This window comes from Cryptotermes secundus, unplaced genomic scaffold (genome assembly GCF_002891405.2).
Source record: "Cryptotermes secundus unplaced genomic scaffold, Csec_1.0 scaffold84, whole genome shotgun sequence".
In the NCBI taxonomy this organism is placed as follows: Eukaryota; Metazoa; Arthropoda; class Insecta; order Blattodea; family Kalotermitidae; genus Cryptotermes; species Cryptotermes secundus.
The window spans coordinates 758,553-770,760 of NW_019723905.1; the positions used below are offsets into that span (position 1 = coordinate 758,553).

The 12,208-nt window shown below is 42.4% G+C and overlaps 1 protein-coding gene across 1 annotated transcript in view; it reads right to left on the reverse strand.

The window, feature by feature from the left end:
• The window catches only part of LOC111861932 (neprilysin-1), a 144,269-nt gene that overhangs the window by 2,540 nt on the left and 129,521 nt on the right, over nucleotides 1-12,208 (reverse strand). Inside the window, exons 10-13 of the mRNA XM_023846905.2 lie at nucleotides 10,014-10,196; nucleotides 6,246-6,408; nucleotides 4,549-4,668; nucleotides 4,067-4,263 (exon numbers count right to left, since the gene is read on the reverse strand). Coding sequence (XP_023702673.1) covers nucleotides 4,067-4,263; nucleotides 4,549-4,668; nucleotides 6,246-6,408; nucleotides 10,014-10,196 — 663 coding nt within the window. The remainder of the gene's footprint in view (nucleotides 1-4,066; nucleotides 4,264-4,548; nucleotides 4,669-6,245; nucleotides 6,409-10,013; nucleotides 10,197-12,208) is intronic.

Below are 12,208 nucleotides of genomic sequence, written 5' to 3' on the forward strand. Positions count from 1 at the left end.
AGATCGAACCCGGGCCGCCGCGGTCGGAAGCCAGCGACTAACTGCTTGAGCTATGGTGCGGCCTATAGTTGAACATAAGTCGATTTCTATGTTTTGAAGCTTTAGAGGGGACAGTGTACAATGAAATACTTTCGGACGAGCAGACTTGTAATTATGGAGTTCGTGTCAAACGTTTCGGAATCTGTCTAGTTACAAACGTCTGGAGAATGAGACAGAGAAAGTCTCGGAGTTCGAGCACCAACTTCATATTGATACGGCCGATTCAAAACGGGATATCTCTTGGTAATTCGTCCATGATATACAATCCGATACAACAAATTCTGGAATTTGTTGCTGCGTTTCTTTAAGCACTTATCATAAGCTGTTAGCACGAAATGAATAAGAGGATATACACGTATCATAGGGAAGTGATGTCCGCCTGTCCGGGTATCTGTTCACATGTGCCGCCTTCAATTTCGGGGAGATTTATTGTTTGGAGAGGAGTCGAAATAGCTCACTCGGTATAGATAAGGGGAAAGTGATTTTTGCTTTCTCCACAGCTCCAGAGAAGCTTTTGGACATACTCAGTCTCTCCAATGGATACAGGGAGCTCCTTTCCTGGGGTTAAAGCGGCGTAAAGCTGACCATTCACCTCCATCTAGCGCCGAGGACAAGAGTATTGGATATATACTTCCACTGAACCATAAGCCTTCATGGCATCTATCTATCTATGACTCTATAGCTCTTTATTGGGCTTTGGCCGCTTTTTCAGTTTCTTGATCTTTACACCATCGGTAGGACTCCTTGGACGGGGGATCAGCCCGTCGCAAGGCCGCTACCTGCACACAGGACAACACAAACAGAATAAACGCAAATCAACATCCATGCCTCAAGTGGGATTCGAACCCACGATCCAAATGTTTGAGCGGGAGAAGATTATTCGTGTCTTCGACAGCGCTGCCACTGTTATCGATACCTTCATGGCATAGTGCTTAATTAATTAAGCCCATGGACAAATTCACCTTTTACATTTAATATTTGGAACCTGAATTATAAATGAAACTCTCATGTGGATTCAAATTTCCTTCGCATCTGCAAAACCCGAAATTTATACAAGCAGGGTGGAACCTTATATCGTTATCAAGAAAGACTCGTCGTTAAAGTAACGGGCAATAGGTTAATTACTCAGATATTCAACGACTCTGCCACTAATGTGACTATACAGCGTCAAAGATAGGATGATTATGAATGTGGAGCAGTTGATGGAATGAAAATTTGCGATGTATTGGCAGAATATCCGCTCCGGCGGCACTCCGTCCACTATAAATCCCACAGTAACTGGTCTGGAATCAAACCCGGGCCGCTGCATTGGGAATCCTGGTAGTATACACCTGTGCTATGCAACTGCCTAGAAGATTAATTAAACACACATCCCAATAAGATTATTTCAAATACACGATGTGGAGCGCAAGTAACAAGAAGGGGGGAGGGCAAAATAACAATTCCGTCTTATCATAATCGTTCGTGTCAACCACAGAATTATGTATTGTTGCACGCCTAGTGTTCATTTGTGCCATAAGAGTTCTTCAGAAACAGATGTTTAACATGAAATAAACGAACTGATTTGTGTCTGACTTATTAACTCAAGTACATGTAGCAGAGTCCTTGAGAAGCTAACATTTGCTTAACTCAACAAGAAATTGCTCTCCGTTTAAGAAACCCGAAAGTTCATTCCCATTTTCAAAGAACCTGACACGGAGTTTTATCCTGCCTTAAAATCATATTCACATTTCTTGTCTTTAATACGCACTTCAATGTTAATCTCCCATCTACATCTGTGTTTCCCAATTGGTTTCTTCCTCTCTATCTAACTAAATAACTTCACCGCCAGAAGCGGAGCTATTAAACATTTTCTCTACTTTTTATGAGACCGGAAGTTCATTACCGTGTTCAAAAGAGCCCTCCAATAGTCCCTAACCTGAGCCAGATGAATCCAGTTCACACAACTCCATCGGTGTCTTCCTTTCAAATGTTCGAAATAAAATCGCATGTTTCTAATCTTCCATATATGTGCCATGTGACCCATCCATTTCACCCTCCTTCGCTGACCATCATAACCATCTCATATAAACAAACTCCGTGGCCTGTAATCCGCAAGCGAACTATACCGACCGAGCGACCGCCGCTTGTCGGCGAAGTGAGTGGCAACTTGTGCGCATAGAGGGTGTCACGTCAGCGCAACGGATACCCACGGCCGTTAATCTCGGTTTCCTAGACCGGAGCCGCTATTTCCTTGAAAGAGCACCTCAATTATCCTCACGAGGCTGAGTGGAACCCGTTCCATACCCACTATTTCTCATAAAATCTGGTAGCGCCGGGAATCGAACACGAGACATCTGGATCTGTAGCGAGGAACCCTGACCACTAGACCACAGAGGCGGTCATAACCATCAAATACGATAACAACATTGGAATAAAACATCGACCGTAGACCACCACATATTATAACATCATGTTTGCAACATAATATCTAAGTGTATTTTATAATTATAAAATTTTTGTATTTTATTTTATAATATTAAATCTATTGTTATATTTTATGCCACTGTATGAACATTTGTATATACCAGTTAACACAAAGCTTTAACTTAGGCAATAGGTATATAAGAAAGAACAACAATTTTAGCAATTTAATGGAATGCTAAAAATCCCACTTATTGGCAATAATTTTAATATTGTAACCTATACATATATAGACAGCAACTCCATAGTTCAAGAATAGCTAGTAATGTATGACTGCCTGATGATGACTTCCACAAGCCTAAACATGTAGCAGGACACCATCGAGATCAATAAACTCGTTGTACTCATACATAGTTGATGTGAACAAACCTCTCAGTGTTGTGTTGCGACGGATACAACACACAGTTCATAATTGTGATCAAGTTTTGAGAGTTAATCAGTTTCTAATTGAGGAGGAGGAATTCCTCATCTCCTGTGGCCGCAGTAATGTTTGCCCTGGCCTTACACACAGCATTAAACAACAATGATAGAGAATAAGTAAAAATAAAGGTGGTTCAATTATAACGTGGGCCTTATTCTTTTTCCTGAAGACGTGAGAACAAGTAAAATAAAATTCTTTTAAGGACACTTTACGATAATACTGTATTCACTGTGCGGCAGGTGGCCATGACTCCCGATTCTGCGGCACAATAGAGCTAATGAAAAATGGCGCCAGACTTTTTATTCCTAGTGTAGAACAGCGCTCTATTATCAGATTCATCGTGGAAGAGAAAATGAAATCATCAAACAATTTTCGTAGGTTAAATGCACGGTATAGGGAAAACCCTGTCATGTGCAAGTGTCTATGATTGGTAAAATATATTTTCTGAAGGCCATAAAGGAATTCAAGACACGAGTATCAGCTGGCAAGGTCATGGAATGTTTATTTTGAGATTCAGAAAAAGTGATTCGTGTTGATTTCCTTCCAAGCGGTATAACAATTAATGCACAGTATTAGTGTAACTCGCTTCGCAATGATGTTCACCAAGTGATTATGAATACAGAACAAAACCCGAGGAATTGTCAGAGCTCACCCTACTGTACAATAACGCCCGTCCACATACGGCAGATTTTCGTAAGGCGTCATTCGCAACAGTGGGCTGGGAAATAATGAATCACCTTCCTTACTTAGACCCAAGTGATTTTCATTTATTTGGACAAATAAAGGTGCGCTTAAGAGGGCAGAAATATCAGAATAATGATTAACACAAACGCGGTGTCCTGAACTAGCTATGTAGTCATGATACAATCTTTAGTTGCTGGCAATCAGTGACTTCTCAGAAATCTGGAGAAAATGTATTATTACAAATTCAGAGTACCTTGAAAAGGGGTGAGAATTTGGCGATTTCAGCATTTAGTGTTATTTAGGTAAAAATTCCAGGTTAATCTTGAACCACCCTATTAATATCGTGACAAAATAATGAAAGATCAATGTACTTACATGGGAGAATAATATTAAGTGGATGTTGAAGTTGGATGTGAAGATTGACTTGGTCGTGTTGAATTTTTGGGCTGATGGACTTACCCTGAAAGACTGCTTGAGTCCCCCGTTGTCAGCAATATTCTCACCCTGAGTCATACGGCCATTCACGTACAAATCCACCTCGTCAAGCTTGTACCTGGAATACTGGTCAATGATGCACTGTGCCCTCTCTCGGAAGGCGCGGATTGTTACATTGTTCCACCATTGCATCATGTTGCCGTCCTTGTCGAACTGCCGCCCTGTCATAGCAGGCCAAACACATCTTCAGTTCTGTTCAGTTATAATCCTCGACTTGTACTTTTAATATAATGTATCACGAGATTCAAGGTAAATAATTATATATACACGCAGAATAATGTTTCTATTGTTCATCAGCTCCATCAACAACAGATTACATCTTAAATTAACACGAAGGCCAATCATGGATACAAAATGGCGTAAAAAGATTTTAAACTTCAATCTGTGTTATGATTTTTCAGAAACTGTCGACTATAAACACAACGGTATCACCACTAATTGCTCACCTTTATCATCAAAACCATGTGTAATCTCGTGACCAATCACAACGCCGATACCACCATAGTTCAGAGACTTTGGGAAGTGTTGGCTGTAGAAAAGAGGCTGAAGGATTCCAGCCGGAAATACTGCAATATAAGTCACAGTTTAGCAAATAGCATTAGCGTGCGTCCGTAATTACTTGTCTAAAATATCTCTGAAGGCGCTGTATCATCAGTTACGTTGTGATTCGTCGTCATTATAAAGTTACTAAGTTATGTTTCAACATGTAACGGGAAACAAAATGGCCACACCGGTTACCTCGTTGTATATACACGGCTATTCTAATGTAAAGTTGCCTTTTCAAGAAATGACGTTCTCTCAGAGATGTTTTAGATAATGTTCACCGTGAATGGCTTCTTACAAGTGTCAGATGCTTCCATGGGCCCTCCAATTGTACTGAACCGGTTCATTCTCGAGAGAATCGGTTGATTAATTGGGAAAATCATTCTACGTTATTTATGGTACTCGAAGATGAACACACAAGCCTGAACCAGCTGAATTCTGTCAAAGTTCTCACCTCCTGTTTCTTTAAATTCCATTTTAATATTATATTCCTAAGTACGCTCAACTGTCCCAGTGGTTTCTCCTTCTGCTATGAAAATGCACACGAGTGCCACATGCGTCGCTTATCCGATTCGTTTTCATTTGTTTATCCGGGAAAGTATCTGGCAACAAGCACGAGAGATGAGGTCATAGCTCAGACGTTTAGGTGCTGGCCTCTGACCACAGAGCTTCGGGTTCAATTCCGTGTGACTTCATGTGAGATTCGTGGTAGGAGATGTGAAGGAGGTGCAGGGTTCTTTGGAGTTTATTCCGTTTTCCTTTGCTAATCACCATTCGTCATTATTACATACTGATGTATCAACTGATATGTGCAGTAGCCCTGCTTGAGTAGCACATTATAAAATCAACTTTCAACTTCGACCCGGTACTTGATTAATTACACAGTAAGGAAAGTTAAGGATGTATAGGATATAGCCGCGCCATAGCTCAAGTGGTTAGTCGCTGGCTTTCCACCGCGGCGGCCCGGGTTCGATCCCGGGCCTGGTCCAGTGGGATTTGTGGTGGACAAAGTGGCGTTGGGGCAGGTTTTCTCCGAGTACTTCGGTTTCCCCTGCCAATCTTCATTCCACCAATTGCTTCACGATCACCCTCACCTATTATCTGGAGCTGGTACAATAGGCAAGAAGTGTCCGCAGTACAAGGGACTTAGTCCGACCCCACTAGCAATAAAAAAATGCTTTTTAAGGAAACAATCGCTTCTCAATTTGTGAATCACATGAAACATGTAAATGCACTGTGGGCAAAATGATGAGGTTCTTTATATTAAATTCTGTGGCATATTTATTAACTGCCGCTATATCCGCCACTGGATTATCCGGAAATTTCTATTAACCTGAAACTGACCAATTGTGTATACGATGATTAAAAGCGTAATAATGAAAAGGAATAGGATATGTGGCAGGGAAAACAGGACAGGATATCAAGAGACAAAGTTAATTTTTGGATCTGTCTATAAGTGTGCTACTAATAGGTAAAAACTATAAATTAAGACATCACATGGCCCCGGAGAAACCGGATATCGCATCTTGCACAGAGTAAACATTATGTTTTAAAGGACTACTGAGTTCAGTCGGGAATGTCTGCAAAATTATTTGCTCACCGATGTCATTTTTGTTGGGATTGTAGAAAGCGTTCACAACGGCGGGCTCTGTGGACCACTTATCCTTGTTGACAGGCTGACGTAGCTTCAGCAGGTTGTGGTATGCATCGTACCGCAACACGTTCAGAATGTTCACCAGGAACTTGTCCTCAGTCACGTTCAACTGTCAAAAGAGAGCGAAGTTACTGCAATGATAACTGGATGGTTGATGCAGTACCTGCTCAGGATGTACTCTATATGGGTGTGAAGCGTGGTCTCTTCCCTTAATGAAAGAACAAAATGTGAGAGTGTTTGAAAACAGGAATATTTAGACATAAAGGGCGCAAGAAGCGGGAGTCTCGAGAAAATTACGTAACGAAGATCTTCACTGATTATACTCTTCACCCAATACGTATTACTAAAGGTAAAGGTAGGGCCGCGCCATAGCTCAAGCGGTTAGTCGCTGGCTTCCCACCGTGGCGGCCCGGGTTCGATCCCGGGTCTGGTCAAGTGGGATTTGTGGTGGACAAAGTGGCGCTGGGGCAGGTTTTCTCCGAGTACTTCGGTTTCCCCTGCAAATCTTCATTCCACCAATTGCTCCACAATCACCCTCACCTATCATCTGGGGCTGGTACAATAGGCCAGAAGTGGCCGCAGTACAAGGGACTTAGTCCCACCCCACTAGCAATAAAAAAAAAGGTAAAGGTAAAGCTATCCCTGTAACAGGCTGTGGAGACCCATAGGGTTGTGAGACGTCGAGGCTCCCACATTTTCTATACAAATGACGGTAAGGTCGTCAGCCTTACGCTCCTGCCGCCCTTTACCCCCAGGAAGATTCCTGGTACTCATTTCTGTTAGAGGCTTAGTCGACCTTAGAGCCAGAGTGAAGCTGGAAGGATTAGGTCCACTGAAATATCCAATGACCTCATTAGAAATAGAAACCGCGACCTTCCAGTTTGTAGCACAGTGCCCTCCTATACCTACTGTTAGGGTGACCAACTCATGGAGGATGGGTTGGGTGGGACGGATAGCACACACCAACTGGATGGACTAGGTGTAGATGTGGGGATAATGCAAAAATTAGTTTTAAGTAAATAGAGGGGGGGTAGGATTTCGAGCCCCTGTAGGATCAAGGATTTTCTTTTCTTCACGTCGCCCACACCGGTTCTGTGGCCATCCAGCCTCCTGTCCATTGGATATTGGAAACTTTTTCTCCGGGAATAAAGCGGCCGGGCCGTGAAGCTGATCACTCACCTCAATATGAAGCCGAGGTGAAGAAAACCTGGATCTATACATCCTCTTCCTCATACACTTTCATGGCTTAGTGCTTAATTAGTTAAGCACAGAGACTATTTTACTTTTTTACTGGATATAAAACGCAAAACAGAAATATATGTATTTCTCGACATATCCTCCACCATTATTGATACATTTGTCCCATCACTTTACCAGTGCGTCGAACCCCGCAACATACAAGTCTTTTGACTGTTGTCTCAGCCACTTCCGCACCTGGTCGGGTATCATTTGCGACTTTCGACCGTCCTTGAGAGAATCACTCGACCCAGTTGTGAACCACTTTACGCAACAAACGCTTCCCACCGTAAATAGGAAATATTTCTTCATGAATATCCTTTGCACTGAGTCCTCTTGCACACATAAAAAAGTAGAACGGAACGCTGCTCTTCGGTAATAAACATCTCAAGCACGGTCGAAATTTTGACCACTAAAACCAGCCTCTGAATAGGCGCAAGCGCTTCTGCTACCTAGTCTGCCATGAAGCTTGACTCCGCTGCTACCTAGTGATACACACAGAAACCTTGTTAAGTTCATTACAGCTGCTTTACTTTAATTGGCGACTTATTTACTGACGTTCTCTCTTATTTTCAACATACTTTCGATATTCAACTCTGGAGGGAAAATCAGACGAGTTCACATGGGATAATTCTTCCTTAAGTTTACCTCTACATGCATGACGTAGGCTAGTTCATAGAGAAGACGGACTTGTGAAAGCCTTAGAAAGTGTTTAGGCGTAGGGGAGTGGCAGAATGCGTATATAACGTTGGTGGTAAAATCCTTTGGAGATTTACATCGCAAATAAATAGGAGGATAATATTACGGCTTGCTTTAAACTATTTCTATTGGCTCATTTTAAATAAATATTGGTTTAAACGGAGCCGTCTCCACAAAGCCACACGACTGATCAATGTTTTACAAAACGCGACAGAAAAGCTAGCGGTAAGGAAGCCCATGCCTGGGTCAGGTAGGATGCAAAAATTCGTGGCAGAAGCAGCGATTTACTCTGTTTTGCAATGGTGGACTGTGGTATCAGCAACATTCGGATTATGCTGCATTAGTGTTAATCGAGACGTTAACAATTTCACTGTTGTACGCCAGAGACTTTCATCGCTAGGGAAATTTCGCCGTTACGTTCATTACTGTGTTACAAGAACCCTCTTCTGGTCCATATCCTGAGCCAGATAAATCCAAACCATATCATCCCATTTAAATTATTCACAAAATGAGAAAAACAGTGATTTTCATACTGGAAGTACTGCTGACCCAATGCAGTATAGCAGTATAGGTTATTATTATTATTATTATTATTATTATGTACATAATAATAATAATAATAGTAAATGAAATTGAATTTGAAGTTGTCAGCGTGGTGGGTATGAAGTGCAAGGTCTTTCTGACTGTAACGCTTTGTAATTTTGAAAAATCCAGACATTTCGAAGGTAACCTCCGTTTTAGGGTTGAACAGTAAATCAAGCAATACATTGGCAACTACCTATCTCCTGCTTCTTGCTGCGCTTAATTTTCGACCCTGAAACGGAGGCTATATATTCCTTCGAAACGTCGGGTATTTTTCAAACTATAGGGCGTTATGGCTCAGAGAAGACGACGTTCTTCAATGACGTCTTTTATTTTTATTGAGCCTGTTCCACTTGAGCAAATTTATTTTGTCGTAACATTTTGGAAGTTTGTTCTGAAGAGAGTTGTTTCGAATTTCGGCCAGATTTTGGGTCNGCTATGTGGGAAGTAGCGGTAGAAACAGACAGATGCAAACTTTTTCTGGATGCGCTCAAGTTTTGCGGAGTCAGTAGACGTGATTAGTAAATGACATTGGATTTGAAGTTGTCAGCGTGGTGGGTATGAAGTGCAAGGTCTTTCTGACTGTAACGCTTTGTAATTTTGAAAAATCCAGACATTTCGAAGGTAACCTCCGTTTTAGGGTTGAACAGTAAATCAAGCAATACATTGGCAACTACCTATCTCCTGCTTCTTGCTGCGCTTAATTTTCGACCCTGAAACGGAGGCTATATATTCCTTCGAAACGTCGGGTATTTTTCAAACTATAGGGCGTTATGGCTCAGAGAAGACGACGTTCTTCAATGACGTCTTTTATTTTTATTGAGCCTGTTCCACTTGAGCAAATTTATTTTGTCGTAACATTTTGGAAGTTTGTTCTGAAGAGAGTTGTTTCGAATTTCGGCCAGATTTTGGGTCACGGGGGCTAAGGTTTTCGTGGTTTCTACAGCCTCTGTAGGCGATTTTCTGGTATAGCATAATGATTTCGAAAAGACCGGTTTATTCCTAACCATTATCCATAGTCGTCTTTTCATATTATTCAATTACATATAACTTATTATTGCACAAGAGCGACACTCAGTAATCAATAACGAGTTGCTTTTTCACATTTACTTACAAGATTTTTTTGCAGTAGTTACCACTAAGATATGCAATTAGACTATCGGAAGGCACATTTGACACTTGGTAAGGCGGTCTCACCATTACATATTCCTTGGTGAGCTCGTCTGGGTCAGTGAGAAGCTCTGGATAGCCGATGCGCTCGTTCATGGCGTCGGCTTTCTGCTTGGCGACGGCTCGCGTCTCGTCATCCATCCAGTCATTGTCTGCCAGCAGCTCATTGAACGCTTCCCGGATGGTATGAATCATCTCTAGGGCCGTCTCCTGAAACACGCGTCGCACCTGCTTGTCAGATGGGCGGACCTCACAGTCGGGGAACCACTGCAGGTAACACTGCGCTTTCCTGGAAACTCAGAAAGTCAGTATCATAGTCACTGACTCCATGGAACTCAGCTACTCACGAACTTCTTAATATTTTATGCAATCCGAAGGTTCATTGGCCTCGTTACAAGATGTGTCCATTGGTCCCTATCCTGAAACAGATGAATCCAGTCCATGTTAAATCTCATGTCCAATTTCCTTAGCTTAGGTCGTTTATCCAGAACATCCGTCCAAGTCGGAGGCCCTTTTATAACGCTTCGTAACATAATAATTTCTTAAGGGTACGGAAATTTGTATCCCCAAGCCTAACACCCTAAGTTCGAGGCCCACCACGACTGTTTATTCAATATATTCGCAGTTATCCTCTACGTCTGGAGGCCGTCTCTTCCATACGCAACCCAAGTACACGCCATGGCACAATAAAAAGGGATCCACTTAAGTCTGAACCGTTATTCCCCAGAAAAATTCTATATCATCTGTCCCTTCATTTGAGTTTAGATTGTCGTTTGAATTGTCCCATTCCCTTACACGGTGTTTCGCAAATCATTCCCCTGAGAAAGTAGCGTCAACAGCCAAGTCTGCACATCTCAGTTTTGGGGTTTGAACAGCTACAAAAACTGTTCTCGTGAAACAGACTGTCTTCCGAACTGTAATATTGTGTGGTCTGGTACGTCATTATAGCTTTAATGAAGGTAGCACTACCTCCATCTTCAGGAGAGAAGAGTAAGCCGTGTATGGCTGATGTAAGGGAGGGACTCAGAACAGGGAGTCTGGGAGGACCAGCAAGAGACGGCGTTGCTGAAAGGTGCAGACACACCGAGGGCAGATGTAAGGGGGAAGGGGAATGTAAGGACCGGGACGGAAGAAAAGTCTGTGAGAGAGGATGGACAGGAGTAGAAAAAATGGAGCAACAAAATGACTTCATAGAATGAAGTGAGTAGAGTAATGAATGAAATGACAGTAAAGAAGGAGCAGTTGTCCAAAGGAAAGAAGTAAAGAGGCATAGGAGGGTAGGAAGAATGTATAGAAACAAATGAAAAATAAACCAAAATGAAAAGACAAATAAAGTAAAGGCAAAAATATCCCTCTAACAGGCCGTGGAGTCCCATAGGGTCATGAGATGTTGAGGTTCCCACATATTCTAGACAATCGGCTCACAGATGGCGGTAAGGTTGTCAGCCTTACGCGCCAGACGCCCTTTACCCCTCAAGAATATTCCTGATACTCATTTCCGTTAGAGGCTGAATCGACCCCAGGGCCATATTGCGGCTGGAAGGATTAGGTAAATTAAAAAAAATCCACCTCATCGGGATACGATCCCGCGATCTTCCGGCTCGTAGCATAGTGCCTCAACCAACTACGCTACCGCATGCCCCCGAAAAGACAATTTTTTTTTTCCTTGGCACTACAGCCCCAGTGGGCCTAGGCCTACCTCCATGAACTTCTCCGTTCACTTCGGTTTTTCTAGATCTTAGACATTCGGTAGGACTCCTTGAGCGGGTGATCAGCTCGTCGCAAGGCCTCTACCTATACACAAACACAGAAAAACGCGCATACCCACAAACTAAACATACATGCCCTGAATGGGATTCGAACCCACGATACCGGTTTCCAAGCGAGCGAAGACAGTACATGCCTTAGACCGCTCGGCTACCGTGACCGGCCGAAAAGACAAATAGTAAGGGTTAATATTGAAATGAAAGTCAACAAATGTTCCTTTCAGTATATACTGAGTAATTGATGTGATAAGTGAGGCAAAATCTCATTATGTATGCGTAAGTAAGTGAACATAACACTAATGTATGCTTGATTTTTATAGAACCTAGATTGCGATTGAGTTACAATAATTTAACGTGGTAAAGTTGTTACCGCCGCTCACGGTAGCCGAGCGGTCTAAGGCACGTACACGTACTGTCTTCGCTCGCTTGGAAGCCGGGATCGTGGGTTCGAATCCC